The 26,162-nt window shown below is 45.9% G+C and overlaps 1 protein-coding gene and 1 pseudogene across 1 annotated transcript; one reads left to right on the top strand and one right to left on the bottom strand.

Annotated features, from left to right (window-relative positions):
* Positions 1 to 4,383: 4,383 nt before the first annotated feature.
* Positions 4,384 to 26,067, bottom strand: MCM2 (minichromosome maintenance complex component 2). Its single transcript, XM_054587498.1, has 16 exons — positions 25,979 to 26,067; positions 24,914 to 25,146; positions 21,142 to 21,317; positions 20,765 to 21,025; positions 19,814 to 20,033; positions 19,302 to 19,509; positions 17,540 to 17,674; positions 17,029 to 17,220; positions 10,267 to 10,360; positions 9,115 to 9,365; positions 8,875 to 9,001; positions 8,178 to 8,290; positions 7,020 to 7,265; positions 6,051 to 6,233; positions 5,645 to 5,800; positions 4,384 to 5,170 (listed from the first exon to the last, which is right to left on the bottom strand). The coding sequence occupies exons 1-16, from the start codon at positions 25,982 to 25,984 to the stop codon at positions 5,060 to 5,062; spliced, it is 2,712 nt and encodes a 903-aa protein (XP_054443473.1). The 5' UTR covers positions 25,985 to 26,067; the 3' UTR covers positions 4,384 to 5,059.
* Positions 11,095 to 14,104, top strand: LOC129081692 (farnesyl pyrophosphate synthase-like; annotated as a pseudogene).
* Positions 26,068 to 26,162: the final 95 nt, after the last annotated feature.

A 26,162-nucleotide genomic window follows, 5' to 3' on the forward strand; every position in this document is an offset into this window, starting at 1 on the left:
CTGATTTAAAACTGGCCTCATCTAGCACCCTGACTCACTTGCCTCCTCCTCCCTTGCATGACTACTCCCTTAAACATTAAGCCCTCAGAACAAGTGAGGTACTGATCAGCATCAAATAATCTTAGGAACAAAGCCTTGGGTCTGTTGACCACAGAGACAGAGTTTTGGTTAAATTAGAGATAAAGTCTAGGCCTCAGTTGTATTTCAGTACCAGGTCCAGAAAAGCAGCAAAACCAGATGAAGCGATGCCATGGCTGACATCATAACAGGACACAGCCAGGGCCCCCCCAAGGGGATTTGTAACGGGGTCCAGAAATTGGGATGTCCAAGAAAAATATAGAATATTCTTACCTCCCCCTCAAGGTGGGCTGCCATGGGGGATGGGAGACAGGGAGGAGGGCCAATGACAGTCATTTTGCATGTCAATAACAGGCTGAGGGCTATTGAGAGTTACTGTGCATGTAAATAGAATAGCTTTGTACTTCATATGCAACGATGGTTATTTTGCATATCTACAAGGCTAACCAGGAAGGTTTGTGTAACTTTAACCCTGAAGGGAACTGGGAAGCAGCCCCCCCCAGCCCCGCCCCCTCCGCCGCAGTTACAGCTACAGCTACAGTGTCTGCCTAAGACGTTCGAGATGGGGTTGCAGGGGAGGATTCACACAGATGTTAAAAACCCAGGCGTGGCAGCCATGGTAGAGGCTTTTTGACCATGCAGCTTAGGAAGTAGGATGTAACTGGGAAGTGGGGACAGGGCCTGCGAGAGAGAACATGGGACACAGACTCTGGGGAACAATGTGAAGACCATGCAGGAGGGAAAGGGGAGAAAGGACTCTGGCTAGTGGGCCATGAGAAGGTGCTGCGTGGTTTTGGATTAAGAGCTGGAGATTGTGGCGACACAGCTGATGGCGCTGGGAACTGTGCGAGGCCTGCCTAGCTGAGCCCCAGACTTACGTTATTTTTCTTCTGAAAGACGGTACCTGTGACTGGCCTGACTAGGCAAAGGGGAGAAGGCACAACTGTGTGTGTTGGTGGCTGTTTTAAAGGGATTTTGAATTTTTAACAGTGACATTTAACCATTATTCAAAACTTGTATAACTTTCGAATAGTTCTTTTCCTTTTCACCAAACTCTGCCATTGGGAGCCATAATTTTTAAGGGCAGCGGGCAAAGGACTTAGAATTGAGGGACCCCAGGGAAAGGGGGGGGGCGTTGTTCCAGTAATAGCATCTGAGGCTCCCCCTACAGTGGGGCCATTGTTCAGTAACATCAGGACCAGATGTAATGACCGATGACCTCCTATCATAACACCAACCAATCAATAGAGACCATGACCCTGACCCTATATTATACACTCATTTTGGTAGATGAGCATATTAAAGAACACACCTGGAAAGCTGATGAATATTCTATTGAGATCCTCCTGAGACCTCCCCTAAAATTCCCCCCTCCAGAAAACAGATAAAAACTCTTAAGACAAAGGACCTGTGTATGTGTCCACTCCCAGGGGTACTCGCTTTCTCTGTTTTTCTCTCTCCAGTATGCCCATGCCTTCCCCCTCTTCTTTCCTAAGGAGCTTCTCCAAGAGCCCTTTTTTTTCCCTCAGTAACTCGTCCCCTGGGTCCATACTGCTCAGCTGGCTCACTTTTTCTGTCTCTGTGACTCTCCAAAGGGCTAAGGCAGCCACACTTAGGCTTGACTCTTCCTCAGGTTTCCAAAGGGCCAAGACAGCTCGCTCAGGCTCACTCCTGTTGCTGATTTTGCCTCTTCTACCTCAAGCCCTCCCTTTGTTTCACTGTCTCTGGCTTTAATAAATGTACTCTCAAAATCACCTGGACTTCATACTGTGAAATCTTTCCTGCATGAAGTCAAGAACCAAGAGCCCAGAATGTCAGTAACATAGGGACAGAAGCTCCTATCTTGGGACATCACCCTATGTATCTCTTCATCTGGCTGTTCATCCGTATTCTTTAATATGTCCCTTGAAGTAAATCAATAATAGTAAGTAAACTGTTTCTCTGGGTTCTGTGAGCCTTTATAGCAAATTATCAAACTGGAGGGGAAGCATATGGAAACCTATTTGTAGCCAAATCTGATAGATGTTGCGAGTGACCTGGGTGTGTCTGAAATGGGGGCAGTCTTTTGGGATTGAGCCCTTAACCTGTGGCCTCTGTGTTGACTCTTGGTAGTGTCAAACCTGAGTTAAACTGTAGGATACCTGGTCTGGGACCACAGAATTGTTTGACTGGTATGGAAAACCCACACTTCTGTTTGAAGTGTTCTGCATGTAGAAATAAAAGCTTTCCTTTCAGCCTGCAAAATCAGCGTGGTCTGGTTCCACCCAACTTGGCCATCACCTCTTGCTCCTCCTCTGCTTCAGCCACATCCACTCCTTGTGGTTGGCTCCTTAGTCTTCTTAATGAGAATTCCAGCTCCACAAGGAAAACTTCCAGTCATTCCTGCTCAGTTCAGCCTCATAGTACTGGAGTGCTTCCATACAGCCTTCCTTCTCTTCACTGACTGTAGTCTACCCCAGTCCCAAAACAGGCAGAAACCATGTCTGATTCGTCCCCATCAGGGCCTGGGGCTTATTAGACTCTCAAGATGGATTTATGGAACTGAATGAGAGAATCAGACATATTCATCAAATATCTCCACGGCTTTCATAGGAAGGGTTATCTTGGAAGGTTACAGAAGGAAAAACTTGGACAAGAGATCTTTCAGGTAGATGTTTCTGCTAAACTGCAGGTATTGGGTTGGCCACAGGTTCCCCCCACCCCCCCAAGATGGCTCTGGTAGTGCTCAGTTGTCTTTAACTTCATCCAAAACAATTTTGTTAGATTGTATTGTTACAGCTGTCATATCATTGTGCTTTAAGAAAAAAAAATTGTGAATTTTTACAGCCATTTTAATATTGATGGAAAAAATATGCAACATTTTCAGCATATTGGGTTTTATTATTTCAAGAAAGATAAAAATGCAACTGAAATGCAAAAAGAAAAAAAAAAAGGTTGTGCAGTGTATGGAGCTGCTATGACTGATCAAACATGTGACAAGTGGTTTGCAAAGTTTTGTACTGGAGATTTCTTGCTGAGTTAATCAGGTACACCAGTGGAAGTTGATAGCGATCAAATTAAGACACTAACTGAGGGCAACTGTTATACCACACAGGAGATAAGGCAATATACTCAAAATATCCAAATCGATGGTTATTGGTGAAAATGAAAAGTATCTTTTATTTTACAGAAAATACCATACGGACTTTTGGCCAACACAATTTAAAAAACAAACCAACTCAAACCCTTAAAACTGTGTGTCCACCCATCCGTAGAGCAGCTGATCAAAGCTCAGCATTCCCAGGCAGGGGCTGGATGGCCACACTGATGAGAAGTTTGGACAAAAAAAGGGCCATATACTAAACCTGACAAGTTCAGCAGATGCCTGCATAGTAGACCTTACAAACTCAAGAGGCCTGGAGTAACTGCACAGGATGGTCTAAAATTAAAACTGCCTAAAGGCAAGGTCATGGTGAGTACTCATATCTTAGGCCTGTCTTAACAAAGGTCTATCTTTAACTATTAATAAGAGTCTATTGTCCTTTTGCATCTACCATAACATACCTTTGGAATATTAGACTAATTCCCTTTTATCCAGACGCTTCAGGAGTCTTCCACCAAAGTACCCAATCAGGAACCCTTCATTGTTATCTTGTTGCCCAATATGCTGTATCTCTATGTGTTGTAAATGTTTACTGTCCTATACCCACTAAAGTAAAAATACTTGTCTGATTTTACTCTTTACTCAATCTCAAATTTCCCAGCTTTGCTTTTTCCTGCCTCCTTAACCTCCACCAATGAATTTAATGTAACCTTTCTTATGCCTCCTCGTTTGATATATAATGTATGGAATAAACTGCAAAACTGTTATTCTCCAGAACATTTCCTCAATTTGTTAAGATTTTGCTTCCCAGTAATTGTCATTAGTTTGGTTTACATAAACTCATAAAAATTCTCTACAGGTTTGGACATTTCTGACATCAAGAATGTTGCACAATCGAAAACAAGACCAGGTTACCTCCAATCCTTCCTAGTGTACAAGAATGTTCTATGCTTTCCATGGATTCCACAGAGATCATACAGAGAGCAACTGCCAACTGAATTCCCTAGGGAGATCCATAGCATTTTGGCTTTCTTCATATTCACAAACAAAACAGCTCTTCTAGCCTTATCTACCTCTTTCAGAACACCACCAAAGGCAGAAGATGAAAAGGGCCTTCAAAGGAAGTCCAGGAAAGCCTGCATTATGATATGGAGACAGAATTGAGACCAACAGATACCAGTATTTAGATTTTCATTTTATTAAAAATTTAAACCACAGAAACAGAATGTACAAACAATGAGAAAATGGGGAAATGATCAGGTAGGAGAAAAAAGATTTACATAAGCAGGGTGGGTGGTATCCTTAATTACCTTATGAACCCCTCTCACCCCCCTTCCTGCAGGAAACCAAGCTGTGTCATTAGATGGTAGAGGGGTTGACACCTTTTTCTGCCCGCACGATTTCTCCACTCACAGAAGCCTAGCTATACCTGCCGGACAGAGTTCAGTAAAACACTACCAATGCCTTGAACTTGCTCTTTAGCCAAAGTGGCAAAGCATAAGGACATAGAATTCAAGCCAAAAAGGCAATAGTTCTCCTAACACCCTTATATGCTCAGTCACTTAAAAGACAGTGGGTATCTTGTACACACCAGACTCCATCCAGGATGAAGTGGAAGCAAACCTCAAACGGTGGGTTACTGAGCAGCTGAAATAGAAAACTTTTTTCAACACAGACAAATCATGCCCATCCATGATGGGGAGAAAAGAAGAAAGGGTGATCTATATAAATAACAACAATCTCAAGCCCAGCAGACTTGGGGAAGCCAGATGGTTCAGCTGCCAGCCCTGGCCCCACACTGTGTGTCCCCCAGTGGTTTGGTTTGGTGTCCTTGAAGCACAAAGTGAAGTTAGCACTGGAATTAATTCCCAGCCAGAATGAGGAGACTGCTGTGGAGGCTCAGAACTGCTGGAGGATCATCTTCTGCTTAAGGTCACGGCTAAACTTGTTCATCCGAAAGAGCTCACTGTCATAAAAGGCAGAGAGGTTGTGGATGTTGATTTGACGGGCCTAAAAGGAGAAAAGGTCAAGTGAGTTGTGGAAATGGACTCTAGAATGCCCAAGTCTACATAACCTCAGGTTCAGTTCATTTTCTAAGGCCCATGCACTATAAGCCAGGCAGGGTTGCCATCCCCATTGCAGAGAAAGCCAACCAGGGCAGTGGCTGGCTGTGTCATGGTCTGGAGCTAGACACAGGCTTGCCGTCTTAGCTCTGTCAACTGCCAGTGAGCTCAGGTAAGCTACTTAGTTATCCTGTGCTGTTTCCTCTGTAGGATGGAATGACAGTAATAGGACTTACATCTTTTGGCTAATGTCAAGATTATGAGTGCATGGAACACAGCTCAGCACATTATAAACACTTAATAAATGGCTCTCATCCAAAACCCGCCTACTCAAGGACAGAGCAAGAACCATTTGCTCCACAAAGGACTGACAGCTCCTCAGGTTGCCAACCTGGCCCTGCTCTCCCATCTGTGCCCATACCTTGTCCACCAAATCCTTCTCAGGCACTTCAATAGTGTCCTGCTGGACCCCAAAGCGGTTGCGTTGGTAAGTCACCTGCTCTGCCACTAACTGCTTCAGTATGAAGAGCAACAGCTCATTGTTATCACGCCGGAACGAAAGGTAGCGGGCAAATGTCTGCATAAGAAAAGCAAAAAAATCACCATCCCTCCCTACTAAGACACTCAAAAACACTACAGGATGTGGATATCCCACTCCTTGCCATCCTCCCTTCACCACCAGCAAAAGCAGCCAGATCGGAAGCCTCTGATGCCAGGCAACACAGCAAAGCCCAATGTCCAGGCCAGCATCTGGGATGCCCATGTGTAGCCTCCTGTGTCAAGGTGTCCTTTAGCTCCAAAGAGACTTCGCCTCAGCTCACACCTACCTTCCGCATGCTGCGCATGACACTAAACTTCTGTGTGTCAATAAAGCTCTCCAGCATCACACGGATAGCCATGTTGACGTCGTCCTCTATCACATAGTCCCGCAGGTGGATGCGTGCATGGGCCTCTGCCATGCGGATCATGGACTCAATGTGCCGCACTGTGATTGGGATGCTGCCTGTCGCCTAGAGAGAGTAGCACCAGATTTCCTCAGGCAGGAGAGGCGAGGAAAATGAGTGGCAATGCTAGCAGCCCAAATCCAGAGGGTACATCTCACCCCGCTATGGGAGAAGTGCTCAGGAGAGCCACAAGGTGAGCTCACTTTCTGTTCCTTCTTAAAGTGTGGAAATAACCAGTGGATGCCTATGCTACAGCCTGCCACTATCATGCCTGCACATTCTGCTTCCACTAGTTCACTTATATGTATCCCAGAGTCTATTATACTTGGGGCCTGCTGTCTTTGTTACTGTCGTGTACCAAGACCTGCAAAGTCCAATGCAGCATAAGTGAGAAAATAAGCTGCTGTTTCTATGAAAACTAAGTTGAATGCTCTGAGAAGACGTGATGAAGTTAAAAGGTTAAACAGAAAGAAAAGCTGCTGTCTTAATTAGGTGGGTGAAAGGATGAAGCTACAAGGATTCTGCATTCCGAATGCTTGCAAGCTGCCTTTAAATCCTTACCCCACCATGGAAGAATCAAAACTAGTTCAAAGCACCTGTTCCAAGTGAGATTTATGCAAGTCAAACATGGAACTTATTCAGTGGCCATCAAAAGACCTTCTCTATACCCACAGAACAAATGCATACACATTTAAGTGCCATCTGAAACAAAACTCTTTAGGCACAAGATATGCAAGTTTCTTTTGTAAGGCTTTCCCGCTTTAGCACTTTTTCAATTAACTGACTACCAGGGTGAGAAAGCTGCTGCCTGCTTCCTGCCCTGCTTGGCCCTCCAGCTCCCCAGGCCTGTACCATGGATTCTTTCCTCAGGTCGCTGTACATCTTGGCCACCTTGTCCTGATCCATCTGATTGAGCTTCGGGTGGACCTTCTCCTTGGCATAGATGATATACTTCTTCAGGACTTCCTGTGGCAGGGGCTCCACACCATATGTGTTGGGCATGGTGGGCTCTGGGGTGCTGCCCAGCCTCTCCTCCTCCTTGTTGCTAGGGTGGTGTCTAACGTGGCTGCCAACCACAAAACGGGCCAGCATCTCATCCTAAGACAAGATGGAAGAGGGAAGGTCACAGGGGGAGTCTTGTGGCCTTGTGGAAGTCAGCTGGCTGAAAGAAGTGCAAACTGATGTGCTTCAGAAGAATATTCTCTCAGCACTTATATCCCACACCTATTATGTGCAGCTCCAGGTACCCGGGTCCATTGGTAAATGTGACCAAGACCTCATGGAGCTTACCTCTTAGTGAGGGTAGAGAAGATAGTTTTAAAAATTAACTACAGAAAGTAACATGTGCTAAGAAGAGAAATGGGACAATGGGTGAGGGTCTGGAAAGACTCTAACTCTGTCATCTGATAATCCCCGAGAACTGCATTCCAGGAAGAAAAAAAGAGCAAATTCAAAGCTCTGGCAACTTTAAGGTGTGGCTTAAGTGAGGGAGCAGAAGGAGAAACAAGAGCAGAGATTTCGTAGGAACTGCAGCAACAGCAAGGATGGTGGATCCTCTGAGAGTTATAGGGAAAGCTGCCAGCAGGTTTCTTAAGGGAAAGTATGACATGACTTATGCTTTGAGAAAACAGGCTGGTGCTCTAAATGGGCATGAGAGTAGAAGCCAGGAGACAGACTACCACACACCACACTTCAGTCAGAGCAAGAGAAGCTGGGTCTCAGGCTATAGCAGAGTACAGCAGAAAGTGGATGAACTCAGGCAGCAAGACCATCGGAACTTGGTGGCAGAGTGTGGACTGTATTGGTTGTGCTGGGTGGGTAGCTGGGAAAGGGGAGCCAGTGAAGGAAAGAGAAACCAAGGATGACTTTGGACATGAAAACAAGAGTGGAAAACTTACCATGGTCCATGTGGTAGCCCCTTTCCTTGTGCCTGGCACACCACTGGCCCCAAGCTGCACTAGAGGTCCCCAGAACTTACTGCATGGAACCTGGGATGGGGGGGTTAGGTACCTGGACTGGGTCCACTGTGTCCCTCACCACACACAGGATGTCGAAGCGGGAAATGATGGGCTCTGTGAGGTCCACGTTTTCCGAGAAGGTCAGTGAGGGGTCGTAGCGGCCCCCTGTAACACAGAAGAACCTCTCTATCAGGGTGCATACTCCCAAAGATGCTCTTTTTGAACCACAGAAAGTTCTCTCCAACCCCAAATTGCTTCAGTGACAGAAGGGGAAGAGAACTTTGGTAGAGGAACTAGAAGATGATGGAGATTCTGTGCCTGCTCTCTGTAAGGCATTCCAGATGACAGAAAGAAAAGGGCTTTCCCCAAGCAATGGCCTAAAATAGCCTTGAGACAGAAAGCATACTTGTCTCCTGGCAGGAACAGCTAACCAGACAGGCAAGGGTGCCTGGTTGGGATCAACAACCAACTGTACCCCCAACTTAAGACAATGAACTAGATTCTGCTCTCGGGTCTTATGAGAAGAACGGCAACAGGTGGTTCTGAGAACTTAGCTCAATCCAAGGGTCCCCACTTCCCAGTCTGGCAGGATACAGATGAAAAAATTGCCTTCTGTTGCTTAATTCCTAATTCTGATCTGCCACTGGATGAGTGATGATGCAGGTTCTTGATTCACAAAGCCAGGGTCTCTCTGCGTCTTGTCCCCCTTGGCAGGCCCTGTGCCCCGCCAGCTATCGTGCCAGATATACCTATGGGGTTGGCAGCGGCAATGACGGTGCAGCGAGCCTGCAGGGAGGTGACGATGCCGGCCTTCGAGATGGAAATACTCTGCTGTTCCATGGCTTCGTGGATGCTGGTTCTGTCTTGGTCATTCATCTACAAGAGCCAAATACATGATTCTCCTTGACATGCCACAGTAACACTTGTCCCCCACTGAGGGCTAAACCAACACACTTTAAGTCCCATCACCTATAAGGTCCAGGACCCACCTTGTCAAATTCATCAATGAGACATACTCCTCGGTCAGCCAGAACCAGGGCTCCAGCTTCTAAAGTCCACTCCCGGCTGACAGGGTGCCGCTGGACATATGCTGTGAGGCCCACAGCCGAAGCCCCCTGGCCCGTGGTGAAGATGGCGCGGCTAGACACTTTCTCAACATATTTGAGGAACTGAGACTTGGCTGTGCCAGGATCTCCACACAAGAGCACATTGATATCGCCTCGCACCTTGTGCTTGCCCCCTGGAGGAGACAAGGATGGCAACAGAGGGAATAGGGACAAAAGGAAGGATATAAAAATTTGAGGGATATAGGGCTTATCTCCAATTTCTCAGCTTAATATGAATGGCAAAGGAATATTCTCTCCAAAAAGGGATGCAATACCCTAGGCCCAGCAATCCCACTTCTGAGCGATGAACCCAGAAAAATGGATACACAGGAAGGTGAGTATAAATATCTTCTTTATAAATGTAAAAAACTGAAAGCAATTTAAATCTTCTTCAACAAGAAGGGTAACCAAATACATTATGCTATGTGGACCACGAACAGTAACAAGCATGAACTTGCTCTGTATATACTAATGCCAAAAGATGTGTTGCTTGAATGATAAAAAGTAACCCAGATATTTTATGCAGTCATTTATACACACATACAGTAACTGTAAATAGAAATGTGTGTTTTACAAAATACTGTGTTTTCTAAGTATGCATGTTAAGTCTATGAACAGCCATACAAAGGACTGGGAGTGCACGTACCACACTGACTAGAGGAGTGACCTATAGGGACGGGACTAAAATTAAAAAGGGTGGTCAACAGTCACTGGCTTTTCTGGGACTCTGAACAATTTAAGAGGATGTAACATAAACACAAATTCATGTATTATTTTTAAGTTAAAACAATTTTTAAAAGATAAAATTTTAAAAAATAAGAGACGCAAAGATGTATTTGCTCATTACAAAGGAAGGCAGTGGTAGAGGTAGAGACATGGCAACACCGAAGACGCCATGCCTGTGGGCTATGTTCTCCCTGTGATGACTGAGCCTACATGGTCTGGCCACCTCTTAACACACATTAAATATAGACTCCTTCCTTGTCTGACATGTAGAACCTGGTTCCTATTAAATTCCCTGTAGAGGCTGCTCACCTGGGTTTTTGGGCTCCCCTCCAAACAGAGCGAGTGCCAGGCCTCTCTTGATATCTTCATGCCCGTAGATGGAGGGAGCAATACTGGCAAAGATCTGAGAAAGCGGAGAGGCATGGGTACGGTCTGGACAGAAAACCCACCTGTTCTGGTCTCAGGGGATGGGGAAGTCTCCAGCACCAAAGCACCCACTCCACAGCTGCTTAAATTCCACAAGGCCCCAGCATTAAGTGCTGCCCACTGACTACGGGCATTGCCATTAGCTGGCTCTTTCGGAAACTCAGCGAACTTTAAAATTTAAAAGAACTTTTTGGTTAGACCCCTTTATGTTGTCCCAGTTCAGAAAGGACTACCCTAAGGTTACAGATGAAGAGTAGAAAGGGGACAAAATCCAGGTTCTGACATTAGGAACACCCCTTACAGGATTTCTGTAGCCTGCCTCAAGCCTCAGTTTCCTCTAATGGAAAAGTAACACTACCCAATTCACAGGTGTTTGTGAACTCTAAGTGAGGTGTTTATACAAGTGTCTGGCTCCTGACTGGGCTGTGATAGAGAAATAGAATACAAAGCCAGGTCTGGCATGGAAAAAACCCAAGTGTCCTACAATGGATGGATGAATGAAAAAAAAAAATGTGGTATACATACACAGTGGAATACTAGTTAGCCATAAGGAGGAAATACTGCTATTTGCAGCAACATGAATGGATCTTGAGAATATCATGCTAAGCAAGGTAAGTCAGAAAAAGCAAAGAACCATAGGATTTCACTCATATGTGAGAGATAAAACAGAAAGCAAGAAATGAACAAAATGATCAAACAGAACTCACCAACATGGACAACAGTATGGTGGTTACCAGAGGGCAGAGGTGCAGGAGGGATTGAAGAGGCTGAAGGGGGTCAAATATATATGGTGATGAATGGAAGCTACATTTTGGGTGATGAATACATGATGCAACATACAGATGATGGACTATAATTTTGTACACTTGAAACATAAACACAGAGTATCTGGAAGACGAGGCCACCAGAAATTCAGGTCACTTCAACTGGTGAGCCAATGAAACATTCTCCATTTCTCTACGCAAAGGAGAGGGGAGAGAGGGAGAAGACTGCAAAATCTGCTGAATGTTAACGATGAAACTAGAGACATTTCTTGCTGATGGGAGCCGGCTTCCCCCTACACATGTGGCATGGTTATACCTTCACTGTTCTCTACCTTTCCACCCCTCTGTAAAGCACTGCATCTTCACAGGTCAGACTGAGTGACTTGGGAAGCACCAGGCTCTGGGGGAATGAGGACTCCGATGGAAAATCAGCACTGGAAGTGCTGAAGGAGAACCCACCCCCAAAGCACTGGATCCAGATGTCTTGCCTCTGCCAACGGCCAAGGGGAAGTTACTCTCTCTGGCTTCTCTGGAAGCACGAAGATGGGGGAAACCCAATTCTGGGCACTGGTGCTGGGGCTAGGGGCCTGTAGTACAGCCACTATTTTGTGTACAGCCACTCTCCACCACAGCCAGGAGTGTGACTGGCAAAACCTCCTGGAAACAGGACCCGCTGGCACCACTCTGGTTCTGTGCTAGAAATGCTTCCTGCCACTATTCTATGTAATATATTAGGAGCGGAGGTCTGTTTCCACAGTATTATAACTTTTCTGATTCTTTATTTGGCCCTAAAATTTACTGTAAAACCTAGTCCAAGCAGAGGCTCTCAGCACTGTTAGCATTAGTGGCTCACAGTGGTCCAGGCCTAGTGCATCTAGAGGCTAACGTTCCCAAATACTGTTTCCCACTGAAAGGAAAGAATACTTCCCACAGGGTGTTTGGAGAAATAGCTGATTCCAGGTCTGGAGAAGGAAATATACAGTGTCTGGCACAAATAATGCCCCCTTTTTATTACAAAATCTTACGATAAGCATGTAATTCTGTAACATGTCACACTCAATCACACCATAGGACATTTTGTTCCAATTTTAAAACTATAAATTATAACACCGTATTATTACCCTACCAATCACACTCAAGCAGGTGTTAATTCTGCTGGGCCATGTACAAGAGGAGCCTGCAATAACAGCAACAAAACCTCAATGACATTAAACCCTACAACTTTATAATGACAGTGTCACCTCACAAGGTAAACAATTCATCCTTTTGAACCAATTCATTATTTTGAAAATCACTAAATAAAGGGAAATCAAACATCCTGCTTTCCCTATAGGAGTTCCACCCAGAGATAGTCAATATAGTTAAGAAGAGCAGTTTCTCTATGTAGAAGTATTCCAGCAAATAAATGAAGGAAGATTTGGAATTAGAGACTGTATTTTGCACCCCTCATGAATGGTCAGATTTAGCCAAGGATCATCAGTGGCTGCTAATGTCACAGCCCTATGCACTATGCCTCCTGGGGGAAAATTGCCTCTGCAGGAGTCTTGCTTTGGCCCCCACCCAAAAAGGAAAAAAATTCAAACACAAGTCTGATGGAGCATCTATATCTGATCCCCACTTTACAGAAAACAAGCAACAAGATTATGTTCAACAAAGACGTAATCAGCAAGATCTAAACCATGAAAATGAGACAGGACAAATGATGCATTGTCTTGTTCTTTAATGACTGCGAGAAGGGATGAAAAGGAGATGAAAAATGACCAAGACAGATCAACCAATCCCAATGTGTAGACTTTACTGGGAAACTAACTCCAAGAAACTTTAAAAAAAACAAAACAGTAAGATAGTTAAGAAAACGTAGGCCAAGAACCTGTATCCAGCAAGAGTACTTTACTCCTCCCTCAGAATGAATAGATCAGAAATTGGATGGTTATGACCAAAAAATGAAGGCTTTCATCCAGCACCCCTCCCCGATTGTCAAGGTGCCGACTGAGGATGACATCGGGCACCTAGAAATAGATGCTATGGCCCATCTAAAGGAGGTCCTGGAGTACAATGTTGTCAGAGGCAAGTACACTAGGGGCATGACTGTGCTGACAGTGCTACAGGACCTGGTGGAACCAAGAAAGGTGGATGCTGACCGTCTCCAGCAGGCTGTGACTGTGGGCTGGTGTGTGGAACTGCTCCAAGCTTTCTTCCTGGTGTCTGATGACATTATGGATTCATCCCTCACCCGATGGGGAAAGATCTGCTGGTATCAGAAGCCAGGCATAGGTTTGGATGCCATCAACGATGCTATGCTTCTGGAAGCATGTGTCTACCGAGTGCTGAAGTTCTGCTGCCAGGAGCAACCCTATTACCTGAACCTGATCGAGCTCTTCCTGCAGAGTACCTATCAGGCTGAGATTGGACAGACCCTGGATCTCATCACAGCCCTAAAAGGCAATGTGGATCTTGGCAAATTCACTGAAGAGATACAAATCTATTGTCATGTGTAAGACAGCTTTCTACTCCTTCTACCTTCCTGTAGCTGCTGCCATGTATATGGCAGGCATTGATGGGGAGAAGGAACATGCCAATGCCAAGATCATCCTGCTGGAGATGGGGGAGCTCTTTCAGGTTTAGGATGATTAACTTGACATCTTTGGGGACTTAAGTATGACAGGCAAAATTGGTACTGACATCCAGGACAACAAATGCACCTGGCTGGTGGTTCAGTGTCTGCAACGGGCCTTTCCCGAACAGCGCGAGATCTTGCAGGAGAATTATGGGCAGAAAGACGCTGAGAAGGTGGCCTGGGTGAAGGCGCTGTATGAGGAGCTGAATCTGCAGGGTGTGTTTCTGCAGTATGAGGGAGACACAGCCACCTTATGGGACTCATTGAGCAGTACTCACCGCCCCTGCCCCCAGCCATCTTCCTGAGGTTAACGCACAAAATCTACAAGTGGAAAAAGTGACCTAGAGACAACCAGGGTAGGGAGGGGAGGTTCTCGACTGATTACAGTGAATCCCCACTTAATGTCATCTATAGGTTCTTAGATACTGTGACAAAATTCTGCCATTGGCTAATTTATGTGGACACGAGTTAACTTCCTAGAGCTTATTTCTGGTCACAAAAAAACCATCCAACAATGCTAATATTAAACACTGAAATGTGAGCTGTACACACATTTAAGGAATGAATAAAAACAAGATTAAAAAAAAAGTAAACACAAACCAAATAACTGATACAAAGGAATTGCTAATTATTTTGTAAAGTGTGACGGAGGTATTATGACTAGGTTTTAGTAGAGTCTTTTAGTGACACATACTAACAGTTTCAGATACAATACTGGCACTCGCTTGGAAATACTTGAGTGGGGAGTGGGTTTAAGTAGAGGAAACAAGCCTGGGCAGACTGGGACAACTGGTGAAGCCGAGTGAGTGATGTACAGGGGTTCACTATACCATTTCACAAAAACTTATGAAAATTTTTGAAATGAAGTTTAAAAATATGGCTCACAACTTGTGCTAGGTATCCCACATAACCCACAATAACTGGATACTCATATGCACCCATCCAAACTGATTACTGTATGGAGGGAGCAGAGTGAAGTCATTGGGAGACTCTGAAGCCAGATTGCCTGGGTAGAAACCCTGGCTCTGCCACTATTAGCTATGTGATGTGGGCAACTTATTTAACCCTTGTTCCTTAGTTTATTCATAATCAATAAAATGGACACAAATGACACCTGGATTATAGGATCATTATTACTACCTGGAAATTACCTAGACAATTGCCAAGCAGATGCTCCGTGCTCGATACATGTAACAATTCATTTATTAAGCCCTTATATGCATTGGGAATATTGGGAGATGGTCTTCCCTGGATCTGCCATCCTCCAACACGTTGTATGGGTGTGCTGAAAATGTCTGTCTGTGATCTCTTTATGCAGACCACTTCTTAGAGCTGTTTTTATAGTGGGCACCCTTGCAGGGCGAACTCCTGTCTCCCCCCAGCACTACAAGCAGCAGCCCAAGTCCCGTTTGCTGTGCATGGCAGGTTCCCAGGCTGTTACCCTCCTGTAAAGCATCCATGCATACAGGTGGGCCTCCCTGTGGAGCAGGAAGGCAAGGAGCAACTGTGTTAATGTTTACACTGCTTAATGTGCCCTATGGCTGACAGTTATATTAGAAGGTATCAGGCCAACTTAACAGCTGGTATGAAGGATAAATTCAAACCCAAACCTGCCAGGAAGTTATCACAGTGCTTCCCATTAATTATTTCACTTAACCCTTAAGCTCATGCTCTTACTTCTCTGTGTGCACTGCCCATTACCCCTCTGAACACCTACCCACCCACCTGTATCACCGCTGTGAGCAGGAAATAATGTGCTGGAAAGTGTACGGTGCCAGGCCCCAGGCTATTTTTATCCTTGAACTGGTCCTTTATGCTTTTTAAACACACTATCCTGGCACCTCCATCCAGTTTTTATAAACTGTCAACTTTTTAAACAACTATAATAGTAACAACAGCTAGCTGCTGAGCACTCCACACTCCACTGTGTTCATCTGTTTAATCTTCAGTAACGACTCTGCGAGTAGATACTATTATCATCTCATTCTTAGATGGGGCAGTTCATCTGATCATACAGGAGATTATGCCAAAATTCAAATCCTGATGAAAATATGAGCCCCATGAGGGTAAGGACCACGTCTGACGTTGCACCAAGATCCCAGAATGTGGCCCTGGAAGGTATTCCAAGACTGAGTATGTTGATAGAATCGAAGTCCTTGTCCTCCCGAGGCTGGCAGAACATCTGTGACTCCTGTGGGTGCCCCAAATCTTGGCAGACTAAGAAAGGCTGCCTAGACAAAGGTGAGTCCATCAGACTCTGGGAGCTTACAAAGGGAAGGATCCCATTTGTTAAATAAGCCACTAGAACCTGAACTGATTCACCTAAACTGAGGACCTGGCTCTTTAGGAGCAGAAGAGCAGAGGCCAAACTGTTCTGCATTAAAAACTGAATAGAAGTGGAGAGCTGAAGCAGAGAGAGAATGGAAGGAAAAAGAAATTAAGAGAACTGTGAGCTTGAGAACACACCCTTGGCAGATGGTGATGCCTGAGCAGGTAAAATGGCAGAGGGCTTGTATGAACAGAAATTAACATTATATTTGTTATTTGTGTGCCTATAATATTAATCCCCTTCTTCCCAAACTTCAGTAAAAATGTCTACATTAAAAAAAACAAACCCTGCCCTGGCTGGTGTGGTTCAGTTGACTAAGCACCAGCCTGTGAACCAAAGGGTCGCTGGTTCGATTCCCAGCTAGGGCACACGCCTGGGTTGTGGGCTGGGTCTCCAGTTGGGAGTGTGCGAGAGGCAACCGATGGATGTATCTCTTGTATGTCGATGTTTCTCTGATTCTTTCTCCCTCCCTTCTCCTCCCTCTAAAAAATAAAAATCTTATTAAAAAAAAAAAAAAGAGGTAGTGCTCTTCCTGGAGAAGACTGTGGGTAGGATAGAGTCTGACACCTAGGGACGCCAACATGAGATGAGTTATTCTTACTGCTTTGCTTCCATTTCAATGTTGAGCCTGGGCTCCACACGTATGATGAATCCTTACAACCCTCTCCTAACAGGAAGGGGAAACAGGCTCAGACCAATCCCTGATGCCAATATTGAGTGTGGGGACCCCCATCAAAGCAAGTTTATTGAGCTCCCACTGGGTGTAAAATAAAAAAACCCCTCAGTTTCCAATACCTCGCAATCAAGACTGAGGTTTCAAGGCAGGCTTGGAATAGCAGCCTAGGCTTGGGCAGCAAACCCTGGGCACTCACAACACACTCAGCAAACCTCTGGTTTCCTCACAGAGCACAGCAGCCCCAAGGCCTTCCACTTGCCTTCTCCCCAATCTGCTGGTCCTTCGAGAGGCTGGTGATCATCTTCACATCTTCATCAGTCAGTTCCCCCACGGCAACCTTGTTGTCCTTTTTGGCCACGTGGTTTGCTAAGATGACTGTGGCAAAGACGGGGAAGCCATTAGCAGTGTTGAGGGAACCGTCATAGTTGTTGTGGTAGATACCGGTCAGCTCCTAGGGAGAGAGATCACATGGTCAGGGAGAAACAACTTCAAAGTGGGAGCTGGGCCTACCTTCCACACCTGGCTTCATCCAGTTGCTTCCCTTCTAAGTCTTCCACACTACAGACATCAAGATGAGAAACTCAACAAAACCAAAGCACAACCAGTCCTCAACTTCGTGTTCCAGATAGCCAGTCCACTACAAGGGTCCTTCAAGAACTCATCTCAGCCCACTCCCCAAATGCCATCAATCCCTCCCTGGCTTGCCAGAAACACTCACACAAATCTTTTTAGCAACTTAGTTCCCTCCCAGCCCACTCCTGGCCACATACTATCTCGTCTCCTGGCTTGCAGCTGTCCACCAGGTCGGCGAGGAGAATAGCGTCTTTGGAACGGGGCAGCCGGCCAGCCGCCACTTTGCCAGGACTCTCCTGAATGCGAATGCGTTGGTAGTTCTGATAGATGGTCTGTGAGGGACAAACAAAAAGTCATGGGATCTGTCCCTTTGAGGCAGACTTCATATTCCTCCAAGCATTGAATTATGTCATCTGATCTTGACTGCAGCCACACGAGGGAATCAGCAGTGTTGTTATTCCCATGTACGGACTAGGAAACAGAGAACCAGAGACAGCAAGGAGGGATCTCACTGTAACCAGCACATAAATGGAAAGTCCCTGCTCCAGACACCACCACTCAGATTCCTCCTGATTGCTGAACAGTCAAGCAACTGTTACATGCCACAGAGCTGAGCCCTCATGTATATGAAGCCAGGCTGCCTAGGTTCAGATCCTGGCTCTATGGTTTACTCTGTGTGATCCTGGGCAAATCGACAGCCTCTCTGTGCCTTATCAGCAGAATGGAGATGCTAATATTGCCAAATGCAACCTCCCAGTGAGGGTTAAATCAAGTTACATGCAAAGTACTTAAACTGATGTCAAGCAACAAACAGTATTAGATTATCAAGTATGTGCCAACATTGTGCCACGCAATTTAATGTCCCTTATTGCACTTACTGTCTAGAAAAGAGACCACATAACAGAGCAGTTTGCTCTGGGTCAAAATGCCTGACTTCTAATCCTTTGAGTCACTTCTGGGCTGATCCCAGCCAATTTCTTCAATTGGCAAAACAGGGTAATATTGCCTTCCTTATAGGGTATGATGAAGACTACATAATTTTCACCTGGCACCTGAAAAGTCCTCTAGAAATGTAGCCTCAAGCTCTGCTCCTGTGCAAGAGATTTTTGTGAAGGTGGAATATATAAAGTAGAGAAGTTAGACAGGGCAGGGAAACCTCAGGAGAGGCATAGGCTCAGGTCAGGTACAATCTGGCAGCTGTCTCTCACCAGCAAGCCGTACCTGAACTTTTAAACAGGTCAGTTTTTGGCTGTGGGCTATCACAAGCATGATTTCCCAGGCATTTTCTGGCAAGGCAGCTCTGGAAAGGGAACTTCTCAGAAGTGTAGAGCAGTAGAGGTTAACAGCCAACGCTTGGGGCAGCAAGGCACAAAGGCGATCTGTGCATCCACTGCAGGTGCCGTGACTTTACAGATGAAGTTGTTGAAGTACAAAGGCATATGTAACAAGCCTGGGGTCGTAAGGCACAGAGGCTTTCAGCAGCATCTCTCGATATGCCACAGCAGTGTCTAAGATAGTTATAATCCAGAGGCCCCAACCAAAGGCCCAGAGAGGCAGGTACCAGATATGTCAAGAGGAAGTCTCAATGGGACTAGAGGTGCCCCATGTAAATGATGGATTGAAAAGCAGGTGCCCTGCTAAGGGTGCAGGTGGGCAAGAAGTGAGGCCAGTTTAGCCAGATCTTCCCATTTTTTTAAGAGAAGCCATAAACTTTTGTCTTAAACAAAAATTGTCCAATTTTTAAATACTGGCTTGAGTTTTTGAGAACACTATGTGGGCAAAACAGGCTGGCCAGACAGATGTGGTTTGCCCTATGGTGTGCCCAATACACAACGCCTTCTTGCTTCCCTCAGCTGCCTATGCTGGTTTTCCAAACTGCCTAAAGTGTCAAGCAGGCCCTACACACCAGGGACTCCTGAGAAGGGGACAGCCAGCAGCCAGTGCTGTGCACTTGCTCACCTCTTCCATGTTGACTTCAAAGGGGCCAGCTGATTGGCACTCAGGGCAGGAGCCAGGCTTCACCTCTTGGTTTTGGGACTGACAGAAAGGCCCCAGCACGAAGCTACACTTGTTGCAATTATACTTGACCATGCTGAGTTGGGGCAGGACGCCTGTGCAGCTGGTCACCACCCCACTTGTACGGATCAGCTGGTTCAGGTGCAGCTGCCTGTGGAGATGAAAGGGCACATCAGGGGCCTGGAGTCCCGATGCTCCTCCCATGCACTCCCTCTGTAGAGGTGAGGACTGCACGTGAGGAGTGCCATTGTGAGGTACCAAAAATCTGGGGCCTGGCACCACCAGATCAAATCCATTACACCTCACGCTGTGCAAGCCAAAACTCATGGCTAAGGGCTCTCCTTGGCTGCACCTATCTGCCCATACTACTGCCCTGTCAAAGTTCTCTGGAATGATGCCCGAACCAGAGGGTGTCGAGGACTGGGCTCTCAATCCCCACCCTGCCCTCAGCTTACCTCAGTGAGCGCAGCTCTTCCACCAGAGGCAGATGGGAGATGCGCACATGGATGTGGCTAGCAATGCGGTCATACTTGGGGTACATGGCCAACACGACCTCCAGAGCAGCCTCATCAAAGATCTGCAGCATCTCTGATGGTGCTTCCGGCAGGAAGTATGCCAGGACATGCTCCCTGGCCGCCAGGTCCTCATAGTTCACCACCAGGCTCTCACGGTTCTCTAAAGGCAGAAACAAAACTGAGCGTCAAGCCAGAGAAGGCAATTTCCATCTCACTGTGTAAGCAGAGCCTGGCCCACTCAAGTCCTTGACTTCAAGCTGGAAAGCTCATCTTTCATTTCTAAGTCTACCTTGTTTTGGCTATGTGACTTACATTAAGTGACACAGCTTAAGCCTCAACTTGCCAATCTCTAAAATGAGAATGTCACAGACTATTAAGTCACTGGGGAGATTAAGAAAAATAACACCAGTAAAGTGCCTAATACAGCAGGGTTGCAAACTGAAATGCCTGTAAGGGCCAGGAAGAAGACCAAGGAATAAATTGTGTCAAATGTTAAGACAAAGGGAGTGGAGGGAACAGCAGGAAACCAAGTATCGCATGCCTCCTTTTAAAATAATTCCTGTCACAAAGACACATGTGAATATTTTCTGATGAAAGTAGTATTTTTACATACAACCTGCCAAAGTTTAAACATGTTAAAATACACTTCTGTGATATAAATGTGCTCCCTGGACAGTCGGTGGAACATCCTACCTCAGAGCCGCAATACTTTTTGTATTTGTCTGAAAGACGGACATGGTAGGCTCCAGGCCCTAGCTCCTGTCCAATAACAGGCAAGTTATTTAATGTTTCCTGTATTTCAAGTCTCTATTTAATGTGCTGTTACAGGGTCAAAGTGCTAACTTTCTGCAGGAGAGTTTTGCAAGGTGGACTGGTGAGCAGAAGCCGAACCTTTGCACATGTCACTGATTCGCTCCTTGAAGACGTTGTGGCCATGGCCATCCACATGGGTGCGCAGGAAGTTCTTGAAGCGGTGGTGGATCTCCAGTCGGGGGCCTGCCATGCTCACCCACTCGCGCACAGAGTGGCCCTTAAGGTCCTCCAGGTTTTCAATGCTCTCGATCATCTCCTCATCCTCTTCACCATCCTCTGTGGCTCGTTCCACCTGACGGCGCTTCCGAGCAGGGCGATCCTCATCCTCCTCATCGCTGTCTGGGGATAAAAGGGACATACATCCTGGATAGATGTCTTTCCCAGCACTCTTTCCAGCACTCAGAGGCTCTGGAAGCAGGACTAGTCCCGTCAGGGTTGCAGACATCTCAACCTACCATACAAGAGCCCACGTCGCATGCGACCCAGGCCCCGGCTGGCCTCACGATCACGCTGCCGCATGACTCGCTCCGCTGCCTCCCTCTGACTGGCTGTCAGTTCCTCTATATCCTCATCATCCAGTGCCAGTCCGTCAGCTTCATAGGTGTCTATCTCTGGGATAGCACGGTAGTCCCTGAGAGAACCCCAAATGAACCCTATTAGCATTGAAAACAAAAACAAAACAACCCAAACTCCGCCCAGGAACCAGGCCTGTTCCAGAAGGCTCAGAAGCCCTGGCCTGGGTATCTCTGAAGAGTCTCCAGGCCAGAAACACAGAAGGCTCAATAGGATACTACAATATGGATGAACCTCAAGGACATTATGATCAGTGAAATAAGCCAGTCACAAAAAGACAAATAATGTATGAAATCCACTCTGGTAAGAGGAGAAAATTCTGGAGATGGTGACAATGGTTATGTAACAATGTGAGTGTACTTAATGTCACTGAACTGGACACTTAAAGATGGTTAAGATGAGGAATTTTATGGTATGCATATTTTTCCACAATAAAAAAGGGCTTCCCCAACCTAAATGCCCATCAGTAGATGATTGGATCAAAAAATTATGGTACATATACACAATGGAATACTATGCAGCAGAAAGAAAAAAAGAACTACTAACCTTTGCGACAGCATGGATGGAAATGGAGAGCATTATGCTAAGCAAAATAAACCAGGAGGCAAAGGACAAATACCATATGATCTCACCTATAAGTGGAACGTAACCAACAATACAAAGATACAAGGAAAATATGACCAGCAACACTGAAAGGAAAAGAAATCAACAGAGACAAGAGGGAAGGGGGGGGGGCGGGGAAAATGAAGGGAAGGGGAAAGTCAAGGAACATATAGCAAGGACTCATGGACAAAACCAAAGGGGAAGAGCTGAGGGAGGGAAGGAAGGAGGGGGCAAGGGAAAGTGGTGGGGGGTAGGCAGAGACAAATGTATTTGAAAAAATAAATTAAAAAAAATAAATAAAATCAATACTTAAAAAAAATAAAAAAGGGCTTCCCAAATAGCGTTAAGCACCCAATAAGAAAGAGGAATTGGAGGAACCACAAAACCTTCACATAGAAAGGTCTGTCAGAGAGCCAACCCAAACTCCCCCAGAGGGCAGGAATTTCCTCTCTCAGATAATGTTGCCTCAAACCCCTTCAAGTCCTGGGGAGGATCTTTATTCACATCAGCCAAACCAGCCTCTCTGATTTGCCCTCCAAAGGCTCAGGTCTCCTGTTCTCTAAGACTACTAAGTACTCATTTTCTACAATGTCATCTATGTGCAATTTGAAGGGGAATGATTCAGAAGATGAGGAAATGAGCATTAGAGGGTGATATGACTTTTGCCAATGGGTGTCAAAATACAGCCCAACTACAAATTGCAAAGTTTTTTCCCTGATACCACACCGCCTCCCTAAGATAATCCTCTTGAATTCTTCCCCTTTTCAGTTAAGTGGTAATTAGTGGAACTGCTACTATTTGGGGTTTTCTGGTTGTTTTTTTACTGTCAAACTACATTCTCAGCACAAATAATCCTATACTGCTGATGCCAGAAACAGAAGCCAGAGACAGGTACATTTCTAAGCTCATCTATTCTCAGGGAAATACATTCTCAGGGAAAAGGTACCTGACTCTTTTAGAATTTTCAGTCACATAAAATGTCCTCAGAAAAATTCTAATTAGTCCATAAGAAATTGATAAATCGGACTTGACCAAAATAAAAAACTTTTGTTTCAAAATAAACCATTAAAAAAAAAAGACAAGCCACATATTGAGAAAGTACTTGCAAATCATGTATCTAATAAATGACTTGTATCCAGAATAAAAATTTTTTAAAATTCTTACAAGTCAAGAAGGTAAAGGATCTGAATAGATATTTCTCCAGATATACAAACGTCCAATATGCATATGAAAAAATGCTCCACATTAAGTAACAGAGAAATGTAAATCAAAATCTCAATGAGACACTATCTCACACACATTAGGAAGGCTATTATAAAAAAACCAGAAAACAGGTGTTGGCAAGAATGTAGAGAAATGGGAACCCTCATACACCATATGTGGGAATGTAAAATGTTGCAACTGCTTTGGAAAACAGCCTGGCAGTACCTCAAAAGATACCACAGAGTTAGCATATGACCCAGCAATTCCATCCCTTGGTATTTGCCCAAGAAAACTGAAAACACATGTTCACACAAAAACTTCATAGCAGCATTATTCTTAAGCAACAAAAAGTGCAGAGAACCCAAATGTCCATCAAATGACCAAGGAGTAAAAAAAATGTGCTCTGTCCCTGCAATGGAATATTCTTCAGCCACAAAAAGGAATGAAGTACTGACATACACTACAACAAGGATGAACCTTGAAAACCACACCAAGTAAAAGAGGCCTGTTGTGAAAGCCAGTCATGTATTATGATTTCATTTGTGTGAAATGGCCAGAATTGGCAAATCTAAAGAGACAGATTATTGGCTCCCTAGTGGTAGGGATGGGAACCAGGATTAACTGGTAAACAGGACCAAGGGGATGAACATTCCCAATAAGGAAATGTTCTAAAACTGGACTGTGGTAATGGTTGTCAAACATAGTAAATTGACTAAAAAGCACTAAGTTGCATTCTTACAGAAGTAAATTTTAGAATATATTAATTATAGCTCGGTAAACATGAATGTTAAAAAGCCACAACAGCAAAGTCTAATTGGGCCCAGCTAGCTCAGATACCTCTATCCAGAGGCCACTGCAAAGGACCTCTCCTCTTGTCCTCTGCAGGGAAGGGGAGGCAGAAACAAAGGGTAGAGGATGATGGGGAGGGTTGTACTGCTTGAACAACTCCACAGAACACAAGGACCTGCCTAGGACTGATCTGTCCCCAGACTCCTCATTCTTCCACAGCATGGAATGTACTGCACACTAGGTTTGATTGTCCTGGATGACAGTGCTTAAGGCAAAGATCCAAATGGTCTAGAGTGCACTTGACAGTCCATGGGATGGCTCACAAAGGGCACTCCCTGCCGACTGTGGGATGGTCTGTACAATCCTCTCACACACACTAGTCTTGGAATCCCAAGTCCCAGAAAAGAAAGACCCGAAGCAGACTCCTCATGAGGCTCCTGGGCATTCATATAATTCTATTACTAATACACCTACCAAACGCTGGTTGTAAATACGAGGGTAAGGCAGCAGAAATCTAACCTTGCTTCTTTGCAAAACTTACTCCACTATCTTAGTATTAAGCCTCAATAACCTTTAATATGTTTAAATGTTTACTAACAAGTGTGAAAGAAAGTAACACAGGGCCTGGTAGAGATTAAGCACAATACATGTTTGCTGAATTGAATCTAAACCTTGGTTGATCAGAAGGCCACCCTCCCCCCCCCACACACAATGTTTCTTTGAAGTTGCAGGAAAACACTCAGCTGCCTGCTTCCTGTCCTTCCCAGCTGACATCTCTGATATGGTCCACCGGGTTACAGACCCCTTGTATCTTCTGGGGTACACATCTCATGGAGCTGGGGCTTACCCTGATCTCAAGAGTGCAGTCTTGGATTCAGCCAAGTTACATGGACCTATATTGGGGCCCCATGAACCTGTCCCCCCCCACGCCGAGAATCAAGATGCTGTCAAAGACCAGGTGCTCTGATTTGTCTCCTTTCCTAGTACCCAAAGCAAGGTCCCTGACACACAATGGGCTCTCTACAAAACTGTTGATTGCAGGGCCTCGAATGAAAGTACCTCTCCATGCCATCTCCAATAAGTTCCTCTCCGTCCTCGTCCTCTTCCTCCAGGGGCCCCTCTGTGCCCAGCAGCCCCTCAGACTCATCCTCAAAGGGAGGAAGGTCACGGCCAGGGCTGGATGTCAGGGCATCTGCTCTCCGGGAGCTTCGCCCAGGGCTGGAGGTGAGAGGATCATTGCTTTGCCCACGGCGGGCGGGGCTTGAGGCCATGGTGAAGGACTCAGATGATTCCTGCAAGAGAAGACCGAGAAGGTGAGGGCTGATTTAGTTTTCTATAAGGTGGCCCTCCCCACCAGTTATCCTGTGCTCGGCCACACCAAACTCCTTCCAGCCTCCTGACTTTGCACTTGTGTTCCGTCTACATGGAATGCTCTCCTCTGAGCTGAACCAATAACTTCTTAACATACAGGAACCAGCTCAAAATATTATTTCCTTAAACATCTGGTCACTCACAATACCCTGTGTTTTCTACATAACAAGGCACTGAAGATACCCCATTTGTTCATATACCTGTTTATTCCTACCTGTAAGCAAGCATTCCCACCCCTTTGAGCACCCACACTGTGCCAAGCACTGTGATACTAGAGCAACCAAAACATAAGAGGTCTGATGCTTACATATTGGTGGAAGGATCAGCCAATAAATAAGACAGAGACAAAAAAAATTACAGTAACAAGCGCACGAAAATGCGGAATCTTGTCTGTCCTGTGTTACAGCTAGTTCCAAGTATAGATACGGGGCCGAACCAGCATGTGCGTAGTGAGTAAATTATAGCGGTCGTGCGGCCCGAGAGGCTTTGGGATTCCAACGCTCCCCCGAGCTGGAGCGGGAGAGCCGGCATCACCAGGACTCGAAAGGCGCGGGGCCCGGTGGCTCTGTAGACCCCGAGAGAAATCAGTTCCAAACCAGAGCCTAGGGGCCCAGCCTCAGCCAAGGGGCCGATCCTGGGCGGCGGGGAGCAGGGCAAGAGCCCAGCGAAGGAAAGGACTAGAGGCACGCAGCGGCATCCCTCACCTCCCAGAGTTGCTGGCTGCTGAAGCGCGCCTCGCACGCCTGAACTCACCTCCATCTTACCGCCGCACTCCTCTCCGCTCCTCCAGCAACAACCAGCTTTCGCGCGAAAAGTGGCTCACGTGACCCGCCAGCCCGGGAAGCGCCAGAAGGAACGTAGCGACCTGACGTAAGCGTCTACGTGCGTCCCCCGGCGCAGGGGGCGGGCCAAGAGGAGGGGCCGCGCCCAAGGTTGC

The sequence above is a fragment of the Pteronotus mesoamericanus genome, unplaced genomic scaffold (assembly GCF_021234165.1).
Source record: "Pteronotus mesoamericanus isolate MK-2021 breed Mesoamerican mustached bat unplaced genomic scaffold, CSHL_Meso_final scaffold_118, whole genome shotgun sequence".
Taxonomy (NCBI): domain Eukaryota; kingdom Metazoa; phylum Chordata; class Mammalia; order Chiroptera; family Mormoopidae; genus Pteronotus; species Pteronotus mesoamericanus.

Bases quoted from the DNA above. Each gene is read 5' to 3' on its own strand.
- MCM2 (XM_054587498.1), bottom strand. The intron at 17,221-17,539 runs GTATGTGGCCAG...CTCTCTCCCTAG, and splicing joins GCAAGCCAGGAGACGAGATA to GAGCTGACCGGTATCTACCA. The intron at 10,361-17,028 runs GCAAGTGGAAGG...CCGCTTTCTCAG, and splicing joins ACCAGCAGATTGGGGAGAAG to ATCTTTGCCAGTATTGCTCC.